Here is a 26154-nt window from a genome sequence, read left to right as displayed (position 1 = left end):
TCTCTTCCTCCTGCCAAAGGACATTATGATCCATGTCACATATTCTCTTATCGAAAAGATTGACGATTACTGGAGCTTCAATTGTTGCCACAAGACATGTTCACCTAATGAACTTATTCTATTCGCCTGATAGCGCTTTTAATGAAATTTCCAAACGGCTGCGACCATCTTGTACAGAATACGAAATGTTTTGTCTTGTGGAAATAGATTTTCGTCGTTAAATTTCATGCAGAGATTGTAATGCGCCACGCCGACTTCAAATTTAGGAGAATTTTGAATAGTAAAATTAATGCTTCTGTGGCCTTTGACACCAAGCAACGTTTGTGTTCGTAAGTTCTCTCAGGTTTGTTAAAAATTATACTCCTGTTTCAGAAGCCTTAACAGACAGTTGCAAAACCGTACTGCCACGAAGTATTTTATTTCTCAGCTACTAAAAAGACTTGTTTGTTCTTTATATACAACGGATTTTCCGAAGTTTTCAATTTTTTCTTTTCGCCCCAGGGCAGGGCGTAGAGTAGCTTTGGTCGGCTACAAAAAGGAATAATCTTGCATTTTATAACGACCGTAATTAATCTTATCCCAATGGTAGAGCGGTGCTGAATCGTGATCGTGTGTTACTACCCAGCAAGTGGCAGCAATCGCCCTTGGCGTTCTGTTTCAGAATGCCTATGGCTCACCCCTGGACTCCCAGAAAACATTGTTAACATTTTCGGCACTGACTCGTCCTGTCCCTATTCCAGAAGCTCGACGTTGCCACCATGTCTGTGGAGGGAACTACTGATGCTAATCATTTCTGTGTTGTAGCGATCTCTATCACAAAGCTCTCTGAGAGAGAGAGAGAGAGAGAGAGAGAGAGAGAGATCCTCCGCAGCTGTTCTGAGTCAGGAGGCGGCATGTTGGCGCAGCAAGAGCCAAAAATAGCTTCTCGCCGTTCCCGCCGACTGTCAGCTTCCCCTCGAGTCCAAGTAGCGGCTGGTGTGTAGGGAGGGGGTGCGGGTCGTCGGTGGGAACAGCCTGCCGCCGTTTGCTGCAGTGAATGGGCCGCTTCGTTCCGAGCCGAGCCGAACACGACCGAGCTACTACACGGCGAGCAATGGACTGCTGCTCCGAGCGTGCGCTTGTATGTTGACGGGGGAAGAACAGTCGCGGCTCCTGAACTACTCCTATATCTATGTGATGAAACTGTAAACGTGATGAAATCTCTGTAACAAATAGGTGTTATGATGTAGGGATGGGCTAAAATGTTATTTTTCGGTATTAGTTATGGCGGTTATAGTTAATTCTCGGTAACATACCGGGTGATCAAAAAGTCAGTATAAAAGTTGAAAACTGAATAAATCACGGAATAATGTAGGTAAGAGAGGTACAAATTGACACACATGCTTTGAATGGCATGGGGTTTTATTAGAACCAAAAAAATACAAAAGTTCAAAAAATGTCCCTTCAGATGGCGCTTCATCTGATCAGAATAGCAATAATTAGCATAACAAAGTAAGACAAAGCAAAGATGATGTTCTTTACAGGAAATGCTCAATATGTCCACCATCATTCCTCAACAATAGCTGTAGTCGAGGAATAATGTTGTTAACAGCACTGTAAAGGATGTCCGGAGTTACGGTGAGGCATTGGCGTCGGATGTTGTCTTTCAGCATCCCTACAGATGTCGGTCGATCACGATACACTTCAGACTTCAGGTAACCCCAAAGGTCTGGGGACCTGGGAGGTCAAGCATGACGAAAGTGGCGGCTGAGTACACGATCATCACCAAACGACCCGCGCAAGAGATCTGTCGGACATTTTGTGAACTTTTTTTTGTTCTAATAAAACCCCATGTCATTCCAAGCATGTGTGTCAATTTTTACCTCTGTCTACCTTACTCCGTGGTTTATCAAGTTTTCAAATTCATTGCAACTGCCTATGTATCATGTAACAATACATGCAACCTTTGTTTTAAGTCATATTTAAACCTTTCAGGTGCTGAACTCGTAAAACATCTTGTGTCATGAAACTGCTTTTATGCTATAGCCCATTAGAAAACCATACTAGCAAAATTTGCTGTTCTATTACTTATTATTTTACGAAGAACTTTGCTTGCCGGCCGTTGTGGCCGAGCGGTTCTAGACGCTTCAGTCTGGAATCGCTACGGTCGCAGGTTCGAATGCTGCCTCGGGAATGGATGTGTGTGATGTCCTTCGGCTAGTTAGGTTTAATTAGTTCTAAGTTCTAGGGGACTGATGACCTCAGATGTTGAGTCCCTTACTGCTCAGAGCCATTTGAACCATTTTTGAACTTTGCTTTTTTTTTTTTATTTGCAAAGCACCATTCACGTAATTTGTAAAATTGTTCATTAATCTGTTGACAGCCGTATAAACTATGCTTGAGTGTAAATCTTACACTGTGGTTGTTTACACGTTGCTGACCGGTAAAGAAATCATTTAGCTTGCATTGCTACAGCAATATGTTTGTCACAGAAATAACGTTTCTACTCGTACTTGTGCAAGCAGTTCAGTCGAGGGATAATATAAGCCACCACCATCTCTTTTATGTTTAGAAAGACTGGTACTCTCTATCGAGTTAGTTTCTGTAATCAGAAAAGCTTTGTAGTATTTATAGTTTTTATACATACATCGTATGGATACTAATCAGTTTGTTCATCCATTGTAGTCAACTGTCATTTTTGGGGATCAGATTTTTCCACAGTAGTATGACTTCGAAGTGTCAAAGTCTTAAACTGAATAATCTGTACGCCCCACTTTCTTCATTTGCACATGATAAACCTTAACGCACATAACTCATTATTGATAACTAAATCGCATAAGACTTATTGGTACAGGATGTCTTTCAAGCAAGAGACAGATTGGTTTTATTATTCTGAACAAGTCTCTCTCAATATATTCCACATTTCATTATTCCTGTCAGGTCACATAAAGACACTGCTCAAAATATAGTTTGAACTCTCATATCGTACACGTCTTTTTAAACTGAGTTCTCCAAGCGTTTCTTACGGTCCTAAGCATGTTCTCTACTGGATTATGATGCAGATACGTAGGTTACCCAAGCGTCGGTGTGAATTGCTTCTGGAAGATTACAAATAGTATTAAACTTCCCTGCTAATATTGACTAATAGCAACAATATGGTGCGTAAAAGTGAGAGGTCATGATACAAGCAAATTACCAATGTCACATAAGATCACCCACAAACTAAGAAACTAACCTTTTCTTCATTTGAGGACGGTCTAAGGTGTCAGTGAAAACTTGTATTGTTGTCAGCAGAACATTGATTTCACTTTATATCATGTGACTGAAGATGTAGTTCACACACCTATAAATATAGCGTAGTTGTTAGAATTAGTATACTAAATATGAAATCACAACCTACCTTTGGATACCATCGTAGTTGAAATCTGCCACCTGATTCCGCCACAATTGCATAAACCACATATCTCTTGATACTTGGGGAAACTCACCACATATCGTTGTAACCGTAAAGCGTATTCCATTTCAACATCAACTTCCTGCAACAAATCGTCAGTAATGACGAACGCCGTCGACTTCGTTCCTCGTGATGCACATTCGTACAGCCAATTCCCACACCATCCTATCGCTCATGTTTTCTCCACACGCTTCACTGATCTGACGAAAAATCTCAGCAGCGTATTTCACAGTCCACGGGATTATCAATCGGAGGAAGCATTTGAGATACAAACAAACATAAACACGCTAAATATTGGTGGAATCGTGTAGAAAAGTGACTGAAGTACAGTTTTTCGTATAAGAAAATTTCTAAGAAAAGTATAGTTTTATTTTTATTTCAAAAAGGTACTTCGTGTAACTCCAGTAACTCACGCACATGGGTAGATTTCGCTATTATAGTATTGTTGAGGAGAACGAAATATGTGACTTCAATGACAGTATGAATGCTTTAAAACGGAAACGGACGGCGGACAGGTTTTATTGTCACTGAAATAGGAGTCAGATACTGACAACTTTCTACGATAACTATTAATATTTAACTTGTTATTCCTAACAGTCACGTTGTAACTTCTAATAGGCGTCTTATCCGAGTGACTCTAAAATCTTCATGTAACTTGATAGTTTCAGCAATAATGTTGAAAAAGAAAAATCATTCGTTGTGTACGGGGGGGGGGGGGGTGTTGCTTTTTAATCGAAAACCATCCTCCTCTTTAATGTTGTTCTGACAATTATAAGTTGCTATTAAATAGTAATGTTTTTTTATTTATTGAGGCGGAACACGTCTGACAAAACGTAAACAGCATTTATTCAGCTCCACAGACAGCCATAAGGTGAAAGGCATTAATATATTAATGCTACTTCTGTAGTTAACTCCTTCGTGCCATTATATATTTGCATGAAACTGAATTTACTACCTAGCATATACTTTAGACCTTCGGGTAATAGGAAATGCATTGTCGACGTTAAGGTCTGTTTTGTCGTCGTCGTCGTCCCCCCCCCCCCCCCCCCCCAATATCGAGATGATCAGCTGACGTCGCCTGAAAAAGGCTTATAATCTTCCCTCGGGCTGTAAAATTTAATTTACACATTGGCGCTATATGTGCACGAATTATTTGAAGCCCTTACTAAAGATTCACACCAGTGCCGGTCCTATTATATTACACTTCTTTGTTAATCGACAGCTAAGCGCCGCGCAGATAACTAGTTGCAGACATGAGTACAGCAGTAAGGTGCTGCTTATATTGAATCGAGACGCGTCTTCTGAGTATGGGATACCGCTATGATTAAATAATGTACCAGAGCTAGTGAGGAAACATCTAAAATCTGTGGGCGTTTCTTCACTGGTTCAACTACTGTCAGGGATGCAACAGGAGAGTTAAGTATCTTCAGTCGTTTGCTACGTCTACACGTAATAACTGGTCACCAGTTGTGTCAAAACTCGTATGCCCGGGTCACACTTAGATACAGCTCTTTTGTGTGGAGGGTATCTAACATGCACCAGAAACAAGTTCCTGCTAGAAACCCTGGCGCTGGCGTAGTACATATGTTTTTATTATTATGTCGGGAAATGTTTTCTCCCCTCTCCGCGGTGTTTTGGCGCTGGCCGCTATTGGGATGCGCAGGCGATAACGGCCGGCGATACGGGTGCAGGTGCCCGCCGCGGTGGCCTAGGCGTGGCCCGCGCCGTGACGTCACTCGTGGCGCCCATCGACCCGGCGCCTGACGTCACTACCGTGGCGCGACTACTAGCGGAGTACGAGCCGAGTACGGCACAACTGCATCGTGCACTTGCCTATGTTTAACAAGCCCAAGAAATTGTGTATTCACGTGTGTATGTGCGCTTTTTACTTTGGCAAAAGCACTTCCTTGTATCAACGTTTGCCGTATATAACTTTGTACTCTCTTACAATAATTGCTGTACATAAATAAATAATGTGATTAATACAGTCAATGGGAGGGCTGTGTGTAGTCTGAGGTTGCCAGCGTTAGTTATTTCCACACCGGTATGTAATCAGTTACCCCAACAGACATTCAAGGACGTCTTTCATTTCAAGTGTACCTAGGAAATAGAGATCATTCTTAAAAGTAAGTCCCGTCGCAAGATAATCTATCATGTACTACTACAAATGACCAGAGAGAGTGAGAGAGTTCGAATTGTGTCAGATTGAAAGTGCAGCTGGTTTCATAGCTAGCTTCATGAACACCAGTTTAAATCACACCTGCAGTTAGTCATGTGTTGTAGGAATACAGAATAAAATATTCTGTTTCATTTGAGAAATTGGGAGGGAGGGTGCCTCTGTGGTGAAACTCCCTCGCGATTGATGATGGGTAGTGTCATTTAACTCTCGGTCTAGTTGCAGCACCTGGCGTGCTCGCAGGAGGATGCACTCACAGAACGGCAAACGTTCGACCTCCCTGGTTGGGAGCGCTTGGGCGGTGCAACGGCTGCGGCGTCGGCCGACTGCAGTGTAGCGCGACGCGAAGCGATGGCAAGGGAAGGGAAGGGAAGGGACGGCCGCAGAAGGACGTTAGTTCCTTCACCTGGCGCCGCGCCGCCGTTGCCACATCGCAGCCAGCAGTGGGCGGCCGCCACGCTGTGTTCCGGCGCCGAGTCGGACCGGGCGTGTAGCACAGCTGTGCGCGCCGGGATTGCCGCGTGGGAAAGGAGCGCAGCGTCCGTTTCCTCTGAAAGTAGTCTGATTATTTCAGCAAAGTTGCATCACTGTCTCATTTCTGCACAGAAGCTGTGTGGATTTAATTTCCTTGCTACTGCTATGCTCCTAGTGCATGTGAACTGGTTTTTTTCCTTAATCGATGGGCGTTTTTGTCCGTTTATTGTTATATCCAACGTAAAATAGGCCGACATCGTCAGACCTCGCCAATCCGTTGTCCAGGAAAAGTCACCGTCCACCAAACTGCATTGGGCTCCCGCGTTAAAAACGAGTCCATACTTTTAGACAAGTGCAGTAGTAGTAGCTCATTTTAGAAGTCGATGTTACGTGCACTAACCTAGTTTTAAGAAACGAAATTAAAAACGCAAGGAAAAAAACATTCAACGAAGGCGAGTTAGTTTTCCCCATCTTCGGTAAGTTAACGTCCCGTGTTCACGCAAGGTCCTTGCGGAAATTATTTTTTTTTATTTCTTGCATAAACGATTCAATGTTAGCGATGGAAAAATTCAGTAAATACTCTGAAAAGAGTACGCAACCTTGCGTTGAGTACTTGTCACTAGCTTGACTGGCCGATCATCAGGATGTTTGAATTTTAATAATTGTTTTTTTCTCGGAGCCAATAGAAATGCAATTACGAGCAAAAATTCACATTCTATGGCAGTGAAATTGACTGAAGTAAGGTGTGTGTGTGTGTGAGAGAGAGAGAGAGAGAGACTTAGGAGGTAAAATTTGGTAAACTTGTATTAGGAAGACGACAGGTCGTAAAATTTGAGTATTGGTGTTGTCGGCTATACGCCTGTCTTGATGAGTCGCATTCGCATCATGTCTCCGGATGAAAAAAGTTGACGGATGTTAAAGTCAGCTAAGAGTGAGAGGAACCAGTTGCGGACAGAAGTTGAGGAAAGAAACGAAAAAGTAAATAAGTGTAATTGGCTTTTGGTGCTAGCCTGCCGCCAGAGACTGTAATTTTTAAAAAAAAACGTTTAAGTTTTTTTCTTCGCTGTTGAAAGAGTGGGGATTGGGCAGGGAGTCACCGAAAATATGACCTTTTTAATTTTTTTTTTTTTTTTTACTTAGCATCGAGGTTCGGCATCATGTAATCCACGTGGGCCGCTGAGAAGGGGGGGAGGGACGCAGGACGCAAAGTGGGTACTTGGAGCACCCTCGCGCTGTTGGCTCCACCCTCCTACCCCTGGAATGTGGAGCACAGAGTTTTTATTATTACAGAATAAGAAGTTGCTACGTCGTGTATAAAATTTAGTGCTTGTGGCATAACATGGCTAAAGACTGGCCAAATTATTTGTTTAAAATATGGCAATATGAGAGTCTCGCCCTTCCTTCTACTGGATACAAGTTCTCCGTGCCTCCCCACACTAGTTGCTCCCCACCGAGCCGCTCATGTTCAATGTATATTGTAAAAGTTTGCCAGTTACTGTGTGAACTGTTAAATGTTGTACATCTGTGTTCTCATGTCTCTTTCTTCTACTCTATTTCACCCCTTGAATCATTATAATGAAGCAAAATGTATACTTTCCTCATTGTAAATAGCTTCTATTACGCAAAACATTTTCGTTGTCTACCATACTTTCATTCGAAGAATAATTTAGAATAGATTCTCTTTTTGTTTGCGACGTAAATGAGCAGACTTGAATGATGGTTTGATATCGTTCAGAACTGATCAGATGTAGGAAACGTGAATCGATATAACAAGAGTGGAGGCATCCTAACAAAGAAAATCATTCCGTTGGCAGTTGCTCAGAGATTTAAAAACATTCGAGACTCGAAGAGTACCGCGTCTGCGTGGGCGCCGCAGTAAGGCGCGCGAAAGGGGCCGAGCCCCTTAGGAGCCAGCCGACGGGAAGTGCGCGTGCTATTATTAGGAGCGGCGGCAGGGCCCACGAGAGCAGAGGCAAGCAGCCGCCGCCGCCGCAGTTTGCTGTTTGGGTGCGCCGTGCCGCCGCTGGTGGCCGTTGCGTAACGCCGCCAACGACCGCCTCCCCGCCGTTATCAATAGTGCCCGTGACCTTGGCGCGCCAGCCCGCCGCGGCGGGGAAGTGTCAGGTGGTGCGGTTGGCAGCAGTGGCCGTGAGGTTGCAGTCCCACTAGGATGCGCTGTGTGGATTACGATAGCGCGGAAACAGACGCTCCAGCCGTATACTTTCCCATAATAGGTGGTTAAACTGTGCCGGGCGCGTTCAGTGTCATGAGTAACTTCTGCTAATATATTTACGACTCAGTATGCAGTAGGCTCGTGCAGATCGTCACGCTCAAAATTTCTGGTGTAGTACCGAAATACATTGTTTTGTTTCCATATAATACCGTTACTTAATTATTCCACCAGTAACAGGAGCGCGTGCCGCCTTATCGTCCGCGCCGTGCTCTGCATGTAAAACGGATGTCTGTTATGCCATTGTAAACAGGATGATACCCGATTTTTTAAAAAAAATTAACTCCGTTTTTATTACCGAACACACATTTCCCAAACATCTGAAGGGAGAGGTCTGCCATCAGATCACTTGTCCATTTGGCGGGGCCACAGTACTTTTCGTACAAGATAATCCTTTCAAAAGACGCCATACAGCCGGAACAGCAAGTGCGTAGAATATATTCTAACCAAATAAGGCAACAAAGCCAGAAGCATTTTCCATCACATTTTCGCCCCAAATAACATTTTTTTAATTCACCATAACATTGTGATAAACAGTTGGGGTGTTCTGAGGGATGTGACTAGGACGAGAGCCAGTGGTTTTCTATGTTAACTCCAAACTCAGTAAAACGTCAGGTCCACGTTTTCTAAACATAATATACAAAGTCTTACGCACCAAGATATCTCCACTGCGCGCGAACACAAAATCAGCTGGAACCGTTGGGAAAATGCCGTGCTACGTTCAGAACCCTTTGGTCATTTTGAATCTGATAAGCCATACACTTACATCCCAAATTAACAGCAGATATGCTACAGTAAGTTTAGTCACGATGCTGATTGTAGTCGGTGTACAGAAGAGTTGCCTAACGCTCCATTGCCGTTGTGAATCCTAAGGGTAAGTGGAAGTCGCAGTGCACACTAGGCTAGTAATTGAATCCAGAAGCGAATAACTGAGTGTGTCTGAATACGAGGAAGCAACAAGTGGAGCGGCATGGTTTAGTTATTGGTCAAGTGTCGACTGCCGCGCGAATGTGCGTATCAATCAGTCTACCCTGCAGCATTGCCGTTTTGGGCAGTAGTAATTTTACGTCCCCCTCGAGCAGTAACAGCCAGTGATTATCTGTGACGACGGCTCATTTCGCCGAACCACGTACTAGGGTGGGGGAGGATGGGCTTACTTCTCACTTCACTGTATCGAATACTCAGCACAGTCACCGAACCACCCGTCACTGGACTAAATTACTGCGTACTGTGAAGCAGCACAAGGAGCCACGCTGCCTTCAGTCCGCCCCCACCCCTACATAAAAGAATAAAAAGTGACTGTGTAACTCTATTTTAAGGTGAGACAAGTATTTTATATTGCCCTTTTTGGTGCATTCACGCAATGCTTTCTATAAAATACTTGTGGGTTTTTTTTTATGGGCTTTTATTTCAGCTACAGTGCCAAGCCTACTCACAAAATCAGTTGCATAATGTTCTCCAAATGCTGCAGAGGTCCATTTTTAGTGTACATTCAATGCAGATTGATTAACTGGCACAAAGAATTTTCAGTGTAAGTTCTTGTGAAAATGCAATAATCTTTCATAAGTCTTTAAATGTCATTTATCCAGTACCATATGAGCTTATATATACAATTTTGTGGCACTTGTGATGACCTTCACATAGGACTTGAAGAGAAATATGAGCATGTTTGATTGTTGAAATTAAAACGATGATCCCCAAATAAACCTTCCACAATATAGGTTGCAATTGTGTTGGCGACGAACTTTTCGTTGTTATCTGACGTATACAAACATCAGAAAAACTGTCCGTCTGCTTAGCTGGGTGGCGCCGGCACGGTAGCTCAGCGCGTTCGGTCAGAGGCTTTTATGCCCTCTTTAATTAAAAAAAAAAAAAAGTGAATGGGTCAGCGATGAACTACAGCAAGCGTCATGGGACATGCGCCCAGAACAAGGTTGGAGATTTTCTCCGCTCGTGGACTGGGTGGTGTTATCATCATTATCCTCATCACCGGCACGCCAGTCGTCCAATTTGGCGTCGACTGAAATAAGACTTACACTCGGCGGCCGAACTTCCCCGCATGGGGCCTCCCGGCAAACAATGCCACACGTTCATTTCATTTTTATTAGAGAAACTGAATTACATGCACCTGAAGCCTATTTCTGTGCGAAGCCGCCCACGTGTTTGCCATATACGTTTCCATCTACGTAACTGCAGCGTTAGGTGCGTAAGGAAAAAGTCAATAAGTTTGCGGGAAATGTCTACATCTGTACCCAGCAAACCACTGCGGAATGCATGGCTGAGAATCTCGATGACACTCCCCCACCGGTCAGACATTGTTGACCATTCGTGCTGCCCTTCTCCGTATAAGTTGTCCCTTTTTTGTAAGGGTCCCCACACACTCGAAGAGTAATCTAGGATGGGCCGGACGAGTGATTTGTAACCAATCCCCCTCGAGTGACGGTATTTCCTCCGCATTCTATCAAACCGAAGTCTGCAAGTTGCTTTACCAAAGATTGAGCCTATGTGATCATTCCAATTCGTGCCCCTACTAAGTGTTGCGTCCAAGTATTTGTAAGAGTTTAGAGAGTCCAGGTTAGACTTAACCAATGTTATATTCGTAGGATGCTACTTTTTTGTGAAGTGCACAGTTTGACATTTTCAAACATTTAAAGAAGCAAGCTGCTGATCATTGCACCACTTCGAAATCTTATCAAGGTCTGACTGCTTCGTTGTAGATAACTGCATCATCTGCAGAAAGTCTGAGGTTACTGTTAATATTGTCCGCAAGGTCATTAACATACAACATGAACAGTAAGGGTCCTAACACACTTCCCTGGGGCAAACCCGAGGTTAGCTTCATCTGTTGACATTCATCCAAGATAATGTGCAGCACCCTCCCTACTAAAATATCCTCATTTCAGCCACAAATTCCACTTGACGACCTCTACGATCGTACGTTTGCATATAAGCGGGGATGTAGTACTGATGCCTTTCGGAAATCTAGAAGTACTACATCTAACTGACCTGCCTCGATCTAGAGTATTCAGTAAGTCGCGTGAGAAAAGTGCGAGTTGGGTTTCACGTAATCGATGTTTTCGGAACACATGTTGGTTGCCACGGAGGAGATCATTGCGTTACTTGGCAACGCGTGCGCTCGATTCTTGCGTTCGGAAAAATCTCCTGGCTGCCTCGGCCGGGTGTGGGCGTGGGGTGCGGGTGCAGCCGGACAGCCGTGTCGAGCGTCGCCGGCGTGAATGAGTTGCTGTGCCCGGCCTCCCTGACCTGCCGCTACGGCGCGCCGCCCGTATTTTTTTCGCTGCCCCCCTGAAGGGTGGGGCGCAGCCGCCTTTGTGACACGCGGCGTGTCACTCAGTCGTCACGGCGGTGCGCAGTTCTTCTGACAATGGCCGCCGCTGCCTTGCTGGAAACAGAAGCAGCGTGAGAGGTGTGTTTTTCCCGGAGGGCGGAATGATTATCAAATGCGGCGCACACTTTTCTGAATTTCGTGCTGAAATATAGTTGGAAATTCCCAAGACACTGAACACGATTTAATAGAGTAGACCTTTATCACGTAGTGATACATGTCAGATACTTACGCGCAACGCACATGCGCGATACTACTTTCTGCTGTAGATTTCGTGCAGAATTAGAGGGCGATTTCAAATCTCCTAGATTTACACGTGCAGCGTTGAAGTCGCGTTAAAACTGTGTCCTATTTGGATCCGATGCCGCATACCGCGTTACTTTAGTTGAACAAATGCCCGAATATAATTAAAAAAATGAGTTACACTATAAGAGCGACGATAATAAACTTAGTTTAACTGGTCTGCGGTAGCTCGGAACATGGTAACCAAAACACAGACAATCTTTCACAAGAAATGTGAAACCCGTCTTGCGTTTCCTCGTTGACTCCTCCCTTAAAATCCACCCATGATATTCGACCGATGGCGGCTACTAATGGTTTATGGTTGTACTCGAAATACGCGGCAGCTGTGTTGTAAAAGTTACTTGTTCATAAGTTTAGTGAATTCCGCACAATGTTTACAGTACACCGTGTGTCCAGGTAAAGTCGTTTGTTGTGTGCCTATTTACAGAATTAATAAAAAAAAAATTTGTCGAACCACCCCGTTTAATTTCTCAATGCCCTCTCGGTGTCAACTTCTCTTCCATTGTTCAGGTAACAAACTTGCTGTGTGATAAGGTTTATACCTGCTGCGATGTTTGGTTGTTTCTGAAAAACACGTCGTTTCTGACTCTCATATGACGTTTTCTTCGTTTATACGACCGTAGCTATCGAGCTGCAGACTGTGTGTGTGTGTGTGTGTGTGCGCGCGCGCGCCGTCACAGGAGCGCTGCGTCGCAGTGTATGTGACGCGGTCGCCCTACAAGGTCCGGCGTGCAACTGAAGCTGGGCGGAAGGCCGCGGTTCGACCCTCGCAAGTCTGAACCCCAGGATCGGTATCTGGTTCCTCAACAGCCTCGAACACCCGCCGCGTCGATGTCGAGACACGAAGACTCGGACTAAGCCGAAATAAAAGATATCAAGAAAGTTGAAGACAGACGAAAATAGCTTTTCTGTATTTGCTTCATTCACAGCGATAATCCGGTATGAAGCTGTGGTTACGGTTTCCACCCATGCACTTCAAATCGTGCCTGTCACAAGTAATCACGATAGTGGATTCATTGCCTCTCTGGTTTAGTAACCGAAAGGGTAAAACTATTCGATGGCGAGACTAAAGGGGCCAACCAAACAAAAAAATTCTCTCGTTTTATCATGTAATAAAATTTGAAAATCTATTCATTTTTTATTCATTGGCAAGAACGAATGCGATGTCGACAGTTAATATATTTCTGGTTTTAAAAAATGAGAATAATTATTTGTAGGTTGCCATGGTTTGGAGTGCTCGAAACATACATCTAATAGTCTCGATGATCTCGAATAAATGTCTAACAAAACCGTTGGGGGGGGGGGGGGGGGCTTTAGTGAAGAAGAATCACACCTGGTGGAAAAGGCAAGAGAGGTGGAGGAGGAGAAGGAGGAAGCAGCAGCCACCTGCCTCTACAGCGAGTGCAGCTGCGGCCTCTTACGACAGCTGTTCCCCCGTGGGCACAACCTGACGCACGCACACATCGTCCCTATATGTACTAAGAATATTCTCCTCAACACATCGTGTTGTCTAAGTTTAAGAAGGCTTACAGACTGGTGTAACAAAACCCTGTGTATGATTACACGATTACAGAACAGTCTGTGGAAGCAGTTACTCCCATATCTGTAGGAATATTAATGCGGTCTGATTTAAAGTGGAACAACCGCATAAAATGAAGAATCCTCACGAAGTGCAGCCCATCGACAAGGGAAGTGACTTACAAAACTCGTTTGACCATTACTTGAATATTGCTCATCGGTCGTGCATCCATACCAGGCAAAAGTGGTAGAAGGAATAGAGAAGATCCAAAGAGCAACAGCACATTTTGTTGCAGGTTTATTTAGTAAGCACGAAAGCAGCACTAAGATGGTCATTCAATTCCTGTGGCAGATGCTGCAAGAGACACTATCTGCCTCATAGTATGGTCTACTTTAAAATTCTGAGAGTAAATGTTCCTAGAAGAGTTAACCAATTTGTTGCTTCATCCTACATATATCTTGCAAAAGACCATGAAGATGAAATTAGAGAGATTCGAGCCCACACTGGTGTTTACCATCAATAACTCTTTGTACAAATGTATGTGACTGGTACGAGCGAAATAGGGAAGTGACAATGTTTCACAAAGTAGCCTTTGTTACACACTGTCAGGTAGCTTGTGGAGTACAGAAGTAGAAATGAAGTCTTGTGCCATTAACACAAGATCATTAAAAAAAGGTGTCCAGGTTAGATGGAAGCTGCATCGTCTTGCTGACAACTGCATTATATCAATACTCGGCAGTCATATGATGTTAAAAGTAATTAAACAAAATCTGATGTCTAAGGGGAAATACTATGAAGTGTCACAGGACCTATTTTAAAAGTCAGTTGGTTTTCAAGGGTTTGTAAATTAATTTACTGGTTACAGTAAAAAAAAAAAATAAAAACAGTGTTTAAATTGAGCACAAACATGCTTGCCATTTAGTGGTAAACAAAAATCTGGCATACAACTACAGACAGCCACAGAATGCATCTGTCATCCATGTAGTGTGAACTTTGTGTTGTGGAGTACCTCCTAATCAGTTCTGGTACTATTCTATTTCATGTATATCATTTTAATGTTATATTTTTCATGCTGGTGTATTGGACTTGAGATTAAAAAGCAATTGAAATGACTTTCTGAAATTTTTACCGCTTGTGAAAAAGATGCTGTTGTAAATATTTCTATTTTCTGTGATCCATAAATTTATGACCTTTTTTTTTATCATTTTTCTAGGCTGCCATCCTTCAGCAGACAGCAGAGTATATATACCAATTAGAACAGGAAAAAACTAGCCTACTGTCACAGAATTGTCACCTGAAAAGGTTACTGAATAGGCAGGAGGGTCAGCATGAGCAAACTGCATCAGTCAAGCGCAGGAAACTGGAATCGAGTGAGTATAACTTTGGTTGGTATTGTAATACTCTAGAATTAAAGTTGACAGAACTTGATGTAGACGGGTGGGGCCAGCCAGTGTGGCTGAACGGTTCTGGGCGCTTCAGTCTGGAACTGCACAACCGCTACGGTCGCAGGTTCGAATCCTGCCTCGGGCATGGATGTGTGTGATGTCCTTAGGTTAGTTAGGTTGAAGTAGTTCTAAGTTCTAGGGGACTAATGACCGCAGATGTTAAGTCCCATAGTGCTCAGAACCAGACGGTGGGGAGCATTGTTGTAATAGTAACTGAAAATGAAAGTTTCCGTATAGTTATTAAAACGGGAAGGAGTTACTTTAATTTATAATGATCATCAATGTCTGGCTTCCACTAAGACTGTTCATAAAACAAGTGTTCTTAATTCGGTAAGGAAAGTACCTTTTCTCTGTCCGTTTATGATATTCTTAGTTGTTGTTGTTCTTCTTCTTCTTCTTCTTCGTCTTCTAATCATAATCATCGGTAGGTAATTGTTGTGTCTAGAATCATTTAAAAATAGTGTTTATTCATTTAGTAAATAATTAAGTAATTACTTAATGGACAAAACGTAAGTAACATGTATCCTAGAAAGATTTTTTTCAATGAACAGTATTTTAGGAAACTGTGTTTCCAAAGCATGTCTTTCTCTACAATACCTTTTCATTTTATCTACAGGTATGGTCGTTGTCAGTGAGTCATCAGATGAAGGCATCGGTAGCATGTCTCCAGAGCCAGCACCAGTCCCTGGAGGAGCCGCCGTTTCGGCAGCCGAAGCAAGTCGCGAGCGCGACCTCATAGAACTGAGGCTCTCTTTGGATAGAGAGCGTAAACTTCGAATGCGTCTAGAGGACCAGGTCCGCGCACTGGAAAGTCAGTTGTATCCCAAACAATTGAGGGATCTCTCACATCAAGTTACTCTTCACTATCATCATGAATCTCCTACCCCTCACCAGGTCAGTAGATAATTACCAGAAACATTACACAGAATGGACTACAGAATATCATTGTTAAATTGTGTGAAACCTGTTATTTTCATCTTGAGCTGGTATTTAGTCATGCAGTGAATTTCACTCTTCGCTGTACAGTTTAAACATTATCTTTAACCCTGCAGTATTCGCATGTTCATTCCCCACGAATCTATTTATTCCCTTTCTTTTCATCTCTTTGGACCTAGGAATCACATGACCTGAGTACCTTCCTGTTGTTAGCAGTACTGTGTTACTCCTTTGTTTTGTTTTGTTTAGAGCAGCAGTGGTGAAATAATCAAGAACAGTGGAGTCGCTATCCTGCACAAGCAGCAGCAGTTGATATGATTTGCATTTTTGACGTCTGGAGAAAGTAAAAGGGAGCCATTATAGCCAGTTATACTCATTTCTCTAGGAGTTTCTTATTATTCTGGTGTTGCTGTATGTCAGATTGTTTTGCTAGGGACAGGTCAGTTAATGGCATTGTCACTTGAATTCACGAAACCAAGTAAGCATACAGAGGGTTCAAATTTGCATTCAGAAAATGTTTTACTCGTGTCTCACTTACTCCTAAGAACAGGAAAAATGTTTTACTTCTACCCAGTACCCACCATGATGAAAAATTGATGAGATTGACAAAGTGGCAGAAACACTCACTGATCACCGAGCGAGGTGGCGCAGTGGTTAGCACACTGGACTCGCATTTGGGAGGATGATGGTTCAAATCCGTCTCCAGCCATCCTGATTTAGGTTTTCCGTGATTTCCCTAAATCGTTTCAGGCAAATGCCGGGATGACTTATTTGAAAGGGCATGGCCGATTTCCTTCCTCACTCTTCCCAAACCCGAGCTTGTGCTCAGTCTCTAATGACCTCATTGTTGACGGGACGTTAAACACTAATCTCCTCCTCCTCTGCACTCACTCACTGATTGCCTATGGTCATATTTCCTACTGAATATTGGAGGTATACATGCTTTATTAGTACATGCTGCTGACAACCCAAGACGCTGGAGTAGACGAAGAGGTTTTGTGTACCTATTGTCTTATCAGCTTGTTTCAGAACACATGGAATTCCATCCTGCCATTAAAATTTAAATGTACTAAATTATATATAAAGTTATGTTGTTGATTTTTACATATAAAACTGTAAGCTGACTGACAGTCTGCAGCAACTACTAATGTTATGAGTCTTGGCACAAGTGCAGATACGTCTGTCTTGTGAAATAGTGCTTACTTTGTGGTTGAGAAAAATTTATTTTAATATGTCTGTTGATAAAATGGAGTGACACTGGTATTGTTCTGTGCAGGTGGTCACCAGTGGCAGTGGCAGTGTCCCTGTTATTGGTGCAACTATCCAGGATCTCCAGGAAACGGCAGCTGCTGTTGCACACTTACAAGTGGTTACTTCGCGAACCCCGTCGCCCATCTTAGGGCTGCCACCTCCATCACCACCCCCACCACCACCTCCAGCACCACAAGTGCGTGAACCGACACCACCCCCAACTCCACAGCCGCAGAGGCTACCGAGTGTTCTGGAAGCTGCCATCAAAGCAGAACCAAAGGTCGAAGTAGAACGACTTCCGTCACCGCCTGCTGCCTCTGATGATGTCACACCACAATCCAGGTACATATTATATTTCCAGATCCTTCTTATAATCTGACCCAATCTGTAAGTTGCTGTGACATTTTAGATCTCAGTGGGTGATCTTTAGTTCGAATTTGGTTAAGCTAATCTACCGTAAACGTTAATTTCTGAAGCCAACTCTCATAGAAATATCAGTTAATATTGAAGGCATGCCATGTGATAAAGAAGTTAAATTGTCTGGCACCTGCAATTGAACATCTTGGACATTTTACTAATACAGGAGCACCACAGGACTCAAGGCCAAAAATAAAGGAAATGGCTGGGATGTTGACATCAGTGTATAAATCACCAAATGTGAGAGTTCAAGTTCGTGGAATACCCTATTTTTCAATCTTAAGCTGAGCACAGGTGACTTCAACTATCATAGTACATCTTGCGGTTACTGGGAGATGATCTCGAAGAATGGCCTCAACAGACTGGGCTGATACTAATACCTGACTATGCTACAAATATAGCACCATTCTTATCCATCATCTGCCAGAAATCATTGGAAAGGCGAAAAGTTCCATGGGACTGGAAGAAGGCCCAGGTCATAGCAATTTGTAAAAAGGGTAGAAATTCGGATGCACATAATTACTGGCCAATTTCAATGAGATAGATTTGTTGTAAAATCATGGAACAAACTTTGTGTTAAGGCATAATGACCTTTCTAGAGTCTGAGAAGCTCATCTGCAGAAACCAGCATGGTTTTAGGAAACTGGTCATGCGAGACACAGTTGACCCTGTTTGCGCATGATACACAACAAGCTCTAGATACTGGTTCCTAGGTTGATGCCACATTCTTCGACTTTCGAAAGTCATTTGGCTCAGTTCCGCACTGTCGCTTGCTCCAAAAAGCAGGTGCTTACGGTCTATCCGATGACATATACGGTTGGATAGAAAGTTTTCTAACAAACAGAGAGCAGTATGTTGTCCTGAATGGGGAGACTTCAACAGAAACAAGCGTAACATCGTGTTCCCCAGGTCAGTGTAATAGGTCCACAGCTTTTTACGATTTACGTAACCGATCTGTTTGATGGTATTGACAGCGGCAGTAGACTGTTTGCCAATGATGCTGTAGTCTACAGGAAAATGGTAACACACGAAAGTTGTGAACAAATCAATGAGGATTTGCAGAAAATAAGTACCTGGTGTAATGACTGGCAGTTATCTCTCAATATTAGTAAGTGTAACCTACTGCGTATAACAAAGCGAAAATCCCAATTAATGCAAGAGTACAAAATAAATGCCAAGTCTTTGGAAGTGGTAACATCCGTCGAGTATCTGGGTGTGACTATTCGAAATGATGTCAAATGGAACAATCAGATTACTCAAGTAACGGGTAAGGTGAACTCTAAATTGTGGATTATTGCTACCATCCTGTAGCGATGTAATCCTTCAACAAAGGACATTGCTTACAATCTTTAGTTCGTCCAGTATTAGAATATTGTACATCTGTATGGGACCCTTACCAGTTGGATCTGATTTAAGAGATTGAGAAGGTCCAAAGAAGAGCTGCAAGATTTGTGATTGGTACATTTAGCCATTGTGAGTGTGTTGCAAATCTCATTGAAAGTTTGAAGTGGGACACACTTGCAGGTAGATTACGCGCTAAACAGAAGGGACTGCTTTCTAAATTGCAAAATCTGATCTTCGCCGAGGGTGTAGAGCATATATTGTTACCACCAACTTTCAAATCACGCAATTATCACCTTTCAAAGACAAGGGAAATTAGAGCTCCTACTGAGGCATTCAGACACACGTTTTTCCCCTCGCGCGATCAGCGAGTGGAACAGAAGGGGGGGGGGGATATGACTTTGGCGCGAATAGTGCCCTCTGCCACACACCGCTTGGTGGCTAGCGGAGTAGATATGTAGATGTATATCTGAAGCTCCTATTCTCCTCTTATAGTGGGTGTTGGTGTGGTAATTATAATCCAGGTAACATCTTCGTCAGTGAACACATTGCCCAGCATGCAAAGAAGAAAATTTTGGAGCCTCTCCTTCAGCCTGACCAATTACCTGCAATGCTGCAGCAGCAGTGAAGCTTGAAAATGTCCAGTTTCAGAAGATTTAATTTTAAGTTAACACAGTAGGCAAAGTTCTGCTTAGAACTCAGTAAAAAAAAAAGTAATAAATGTTGAACCAAACCTAAAGATGTATAATAGTTTTATCAAATTAGATTCGCCTCTCATAGATACTTCACCAGGGGCTGCAGAATGTCTTACATCCCTGGACTCGATCACAATTCAAGATCTCTCCTTCGGAAATACGAACACCTATTTGAAACTGACTGATTCTCTGAAGAAACAATTCAGACAGACGAGGATCTTTTGAATGCTGTATCAGTTAAGAGAAGAGACAAATGCTGTAGTACAGTGTCCTAACTAGACCTGAAACGGAACACCAGTAAGTGATGGGAGTTGAAGAAACTTTAGTGCTCCAACAAATGCTCTGCCAAGCCTGTCATCATGTAACTCCCAGTCATATTGCACGTCAATTACTGCTGAATGGGAAGACTAAAAGAACAGTAAGTACCAAAGAAATCCTCCTGTGGAAGATTGCCTTGGTACCCCTTTCACCATGGAATAACTGGAAATAGTTTTCCAATCTGTGGAGAATAGTAAAGCTGCAGACTTTGATGATCTAAGCCAAAATGAATTAAAGTGTTTGGGCCAGTAACATAGCAATTGATCTTAATCTAAATTGACATCTGCATTTCAAAATTACAAGTTCCTAAGATCTGGTGCAAAGCTAAAGCTGTAGTAGCACCCGGGGCTCACAACCAGAACTGCTCTGTAAAAGTGCCGTGCCACTATAGTGCTGGGTATTCTGCTGCAGATAAGAGGATATAGCCTTGACTGAGACTGGATGCACCAGGATTGGCTTGTTAGGACCAGCTCCTGTTACCAAAGTTTACCAAATTATGGGTATAGTGCCAGCTGACATCTGCAGAACAGCAGCAACAGAAGTAGAGAAAAGGAAGTAGGAAATCGATCCTCGGCACTTACAAACATCCTTGTGTGGAATATGAATCACAAAAGGCTAGTTTGAGGTCAAGGAGGAGCTTTATATACACTTCATCACCTGGAACTTGCCAAACAGAGCTATGGCGAAATTTGTGGACCAAAAGAGTTCGGGAGAACATTGAAGGGGAATCTGCTGTGAGCTAACATTTGCGGTATGTGACGGGGAAGGCACCAAACCATTTGGGCACGGGAGTGTTAGAAGGCAAGGCGAGCCTATGGAAGTAGGGTTTCACAACTGAAGATGACTCCTATTCATGAAGTGGCTTGCAGGACCCACATCATCTCCTGATCTGCATAAATTTGTCAGATTCTGGCACCACAGAAGATTTATGTGCATCAAGTGATAAGACCATGTAGACAGTAGAATTCTGGATCTTACTGTCCATCTAATGGAAAATCAGCAGTGCCTGGCAGAATTTTGTTATTATTTTGTATTATCTAAGTCTTGAACACAAAAATACATAAGAAATACACATTTGTTCGTCAACTATTGCTAAGCCGCGCCTTAACATTTATGAATTGAAAGTGTCTCCTTGCACAGTGAGGAACAACTGATACCCTCTCAAGACTCCACAAGTTTATTACCATCCAGTATATTATGTTTAATCTAGACACATGACCCATTTAATCTTTATTCACAGCGGATTTAATTTTCATGGATGTTTTAACTAACATTGTCTTAAGAGCCCCTTGTATGTTGCTGATCCAATGTAATTTCTGTCCTTGAAGTCTACTTGCATCAGATGTTGATTTGGCATTTGCTTCTCCTTTAATAAGTTCAAAAGGCAAATCCAACACTTTTTGTGCCATTGTATTAAATCGATGTCCTACTTTCCAGGCAACAAAAACACACAGGTTGCCGATTATCAACTACCTGATGTCAATGGTGGGCCAAGAAACTTTCATTGGAAGTTAAAAATATAGGGCCTTCTCGGCCATTTCAGATACAAAATTCTTTCCACTAGTCCTAATTCTGTTGGAACTGCCGTTAGGCGTGTGGAATCTGGTATTGTTATATTACAAGGCAAGGGGACTATAGTTTAGGGTCACCTCAAGAGAATGGACAGATTGCATGCTCTGGTTTTCTTGGTGCTTAATATAGTTGTTAGCAAGACACCTCTTACAAAGAACTGAAGGAGGGAACGCACAACAAAGCACCTCACATAATGTAATTTCCTCAGTTTTCTACTTTTTGTTCTGTGTAACACTGTTCCATTTGTCGAATATAAAAATTGAGTATTTATACCTTCTGCTTCTTTTTCTCAGGCTGTATGCTGCAAGTACATCGAGGCAAAACCTGGAAACTATTGTGGAAGCCATTCGCCACTTGGAGGGTGACCAGTTCATCAGTGACGAGCCTACGCAAGAAGCTCCTCTGGCTCTGACAACCCATCGAACGGGTCCAACTAGTGGAAGTGCTGAGGGCTTCTTGCATTTCCATTCGCACCCCATTCCATCTCAGCCGCAGCGGCCACTGTCATCCACAGCTGCCTTGCAGCAGCAGCGTCCTGGTGTTATCGTCGTAAAACAGAGCACGTGATTATTGCACGAGAGCTCTGTCTCGCATGACGTGACTGGATTTGATTTCAGTTGATTTTTACTTTCTTATTAGCTTGTAACTGGCGAGGCATTAAACTGTACTCTGAAGTTGTACTGTCTGCTTTAAGGATTCATATATATCTATATGTACATAATATATACGTGTATGTATGTACACATTCTGCATACATACCATAGTTTCGACTGCATTTTTAGACTGGTGTAGGAATGTGGCAATATCATTCCTTTTGCTAGGAGAGTGTTAGGGTGTAACACTCAATGAATCCTAGCATGTAATGGTGGTCTGTGTTAAATCAAAGTGCAAACCAAGCAATAAAACTTTGTTTTCCTTCTAAATACTGGGTCTGACATCAAAATTTGCCATATTGAGAAGCAGATATTAGAGCTGTGACTGGCTTTAGTTATCCTAAGCTCTGTGGAGCCCGAAGTTGCCTCCGGTTTACAATTAGCTACCTTCGGATGACTGAATACCGACTGGTCTTTTGAGTGGTAGACTTTTTTAATTGTTTAAACTGTAGAAGAAAATAGTAATAGATACAGAGAAGCTAGTATACAGACAATTGTGCATTTGAAATGCTGTATGGCGTTGCTTGTCAAAGTAGCAGTTTTCTTTCGTGTTTCAGTTTTTGTTGTTGTATATATTTGTCTCTCTCAAAGTTACAAGCAAGTAAAACATACACTAGCCTGTTTTGTGGGCTGAAACTGAACAAACATTTTTGATGTTCCATCTCATTTGCTATAAGTATATAGCTTACATTTTTTAAACATGTCAATATGTGGTATTCTGTTGTGTTATCTCGTTCGCTCACCCTCGCTTTTCTTTTGTACATAAGATTTATTTCTTCAGCGTGAGTGTTTTGAAGCTTGCGTGTATTTGTATACGTCTGAGAAATGTTGTAAGATTTATTTTGTTTTCTATAAAAATAAAAACTGCTGTAAAATGAACTAAAACATTGGCTGATGGTGATCGCCTCATGTATCTCATAAGAGTAACGTTACTAAGGCTAGTTCTGTCTTTGTGTATATATTATTTCTTTTGTTAGGTCAGTTTAGAAATGGACACACAACATGTAAGAGTGAGTGCTACGTAAAGTATTGCGTGTGTGTTGAATTGTTTACTTGTAGGTGTCGTTACATATAAGATTTTCAAAAGGTATAAAAAAATATAAAGTTCCACGTGCTTGGAACAGTACTGATAAATTAGGTATTACCATTAAGCTACTTCTTATCAGTTTACTGCAACATTAAGAAAATTTTTATTCATTTTTTGCTTATGTTACATTTCTAAATTCTGTGTTATTGTTCAATCAACTTCTATTTTCATTAATACAAAAGACTGGTTTTTCATTTTCATAATTGAAATGTATCAACTCAAAAGACAAGTGTCAGGGAGAAAGTTCCTTTTGTACATTGCTGAAGGCACACGTCATTGTAAATTAAACAATTTTGTAGTCTATTGAAAAGGGAGACATTGGTTATTGATTTGGTAGTAATATTATTGAGAATAGTGTTTATGAAGCAGTTTAATGAATTTATTATGCACTCCTAGTATATCAAAATTGAGGTACAAAACCACCCTTTGTTGTTTGCTTTAGAAACCAATTATATCTTCATTTTATTTAAATGTGTGTGTGTGTGTGTGTGTGTGTGTGTGTGTGTGTGTGTGTGTGTGTGTGTGTGTTCCCTTTGGAATTAAAAGAATGCTGTGCTTGGAAAAATCTGAATAAATCATTGTAATACATTTTTCTAATTAGTATTATGTTTTCATAATCATTTTGCACTACTGTGATCTGAACCATCAGGATTAGTCCGAATAAACTTTTTTCCTCATTTGAGAAGCAACAGTTTCTTTGCATATTACATCCGAATGCCATCTTTTCCTATGTAAATCTGTTTCTACAGAATGCCAAATACAAGAGTGATGTTTGATTCATAACAGGGTTTCCAACTTTGCTCTATGTTGTGAATGGTGTGTTGAGTTGAGAATTCAGGCAATTGTGTATTGCTCAATGTTTGCAAATCTAGATGCTTGTATGGCATTTCTGGTATTTTTGAGAAAGCAGCATTACTTTTTAATTGCATCTAAAATACGTCTAATGGATAAATTAGAATTAGCCTGTTTTAATCTGAACCCAATTTTTCATTATGTAAAACATGTAAAACTTCATTCTTTTTTCTTGTGTTATATTGAGCCAATTACTCTGTAAAGCAATTGCAGTATGTTATAAGCTACCGTATTTTCTCTGATTTTTACATTGTAACTCAACTGGAGCATTTGGAGTTCATTGCAAACTGTGAATATGACAACAGTTGAGAAATGTTACATAGTTTCTAAGTCTGTAGGTACCAGTAATTGGTTTCATGTTGTAGAACACATTTTAATGCTTTTTCCTGTTAGAAACATTTACTCATTATCTTTAAAAATTCTTGTCTGTTTTTCAGTGTAGATCCTAAGTGCTTCTCATTTTGAAGTGCTAATGTTTTATGGACATTTATGCATATATATCTACATTATCCAGAATTATAAATTGCAAATTGCTAATGTGATTTACAACAGTATCCTAATTCAAAATTATGTATCTACAAGGAAGCAGGTTGCCTCTTTATTTTGTCAGTTTTGTTATATGTGGCTTTAGTTCAGAATTTGGTTATCATTGTCATTAAGTTTGTAAATCTTCACACCGTCCTTGTCTCTTTCTTTGATTTATGTCTTATTTGAGTGATTGAAGATCTCTGTTAAACTGAGATATGTGCAATTCTCTTTACTTTCTAAATTCTGGATATCAAGCAATATCCCCCCCCCCCCCCTCCTCCCCCAATCAACTAGCCATTCAGGGTGAGAGTTACATACATTTAATGATCTATATTTTACAACTAGTTGGGTATTAATTATGTGGATTATTGATATACTTACCATTGAAACAGTTTGTCAAGACGACAGGTTTTGTAGTCACATCAATTTAACACTATTTCACAGTTTCCTCTTGGTCATTGCCACAGTTGCTTCATTTGTTTTAATTTTACAGTGTTTGTAACAAGCACTAAAATTTCTTATGAAATTTACCTGAGATGATTTTTATATACAGATCAGAATTCTACCAATTTTTATTAAATCATGTTTTGATTAAGAGTCATTTAACTTAAAATTGTTCATAAAAACTGGCTTCAGTTTTGTATTACAAGTATTAAAAAAAAGACATCCTGTGGTATTCATTGAAACTGTTTTACCTTTTCATATATTCATTAAAAGCCATGTTAAAAAGGTGTATCCTTTTAATTATATCTAGTGAACCATTCATAACCATTAATTTTATGCAGTTAGTCTTCTAAGTGCTTCATAATTACTGTAAATCTCTGTTTACAGTCTTGCTTGCTTTTGAGATTGATATATAAAGCAACACGCTAATGACACTGGAATCTGCAGAGGCCTAGGAGGCGAATAATTTTTTGTGAACTTCCTTGAAGACAACCTATTTTAGATTAGGAGCTGAAACTGAGTTTTACTTAAGTGTACAGATTTTTTGGGTATTTGGAAAAGAAAACGCATGTACAGCGATTAGGGTACACAAAAAAATATAAGATAGGTACATATTTGCTAAACTTAGAAAAGACTGAAAATCCTCCACTGATACCTCCATCTACATCTACGCGATTACTCTGCTATTCACAATAAAGTGCCTGGCAGGGGGTTCAACAAATCACCTTCAAGCTGTCTCTCTACCATTCCACCCTTGAACAGCGCGGGAGAAATGAGCACTTAAATTTTTCTGTGTGTCCTGATTCCTTTTATTTTATCATGATGATCATTTCTCCCTATGTAGGTGGGTGCCAACAGAATGTTTTCGCAGTTGGAGGAGAAAACTGGTGATTGAAATTTCAAGAGAAGATCCCATCTCACGAAAAACACCTTTGTTTTAATGGTTGCCACTCCAATTCTAGCAACAACGGTGACAATGTAACACAAATTTCATAAGTTTTAAAGTATGTAGCTTAATGGCATAGTAATGGAGCACTGAATTTATATCTCAGCAGAAGGGAGGCAATTTTGATTTAGGTGCTCCATCCTAATCAGCATCTTTAGGTCACATAAATTACTTTGAGGAGAAACTGG

The 26154-nt window shown here is 41.5% G+C and overlaps 1 protein-coding gene across 4 annotated transcripts in view; it reads left to right on the top strand.

Annotated features, from left to right (window-relative positions):
- The window catches only part of LOC126091909 (transcription factor AP-4), an 81771-nt gene extending 56515 nt beyond the window's left edge, over nucleotides 1-25256 (top strand). For all 4 annotated transcript variants that reach the window (XM_049907221.1, XM_049907224.1, XM_049907222.1 and 1 more), the window contains exons 3-6: nucleotides 14695-14851; nucleotides 15543-15820; nucleotides 17139-17455; nucleotides 21750-25256. In XM_049907221.1, the coding sequence (XP_049763178.1) occupies nucleotides 14695-14851; nucleotides 15543-15820; nucleotides 17139-17455; nucleotides 21750-22023 (1026 nt within the window). In that variant the 3' untranslated portion in view covers nucleotides 22024-25256. The remainder of the gene's footprint in view (nucleotides 1-14694; nucleotides 14852-15542; nucleotides 15821-17138; nucleotides 17456-21749) is intronic.
- The last annotated feature ends 898 nt before the right edge of the window (nucleotides 25257-26154 follow it).

This window comes from Schistocerca cancellata, chromosome 7, assembly GCF_023864275.1.
Source record: "Schistocerca cancellata isolate TAMUIC-IGC-003103 chromosome 7, iqSchCanc2.1, whole genome shotgun sequence".
NCBI classification, from domain to species: domain Eukaryota; kingdom Metazoa; phylum Arthropoda; class Insecta; order Orthoptera; family Acrididae; genus Schistocerca; species Schistocerca cancellata.
This window is presented reverse-complemented; position numbering and strand designations above follow the sequence as displayed.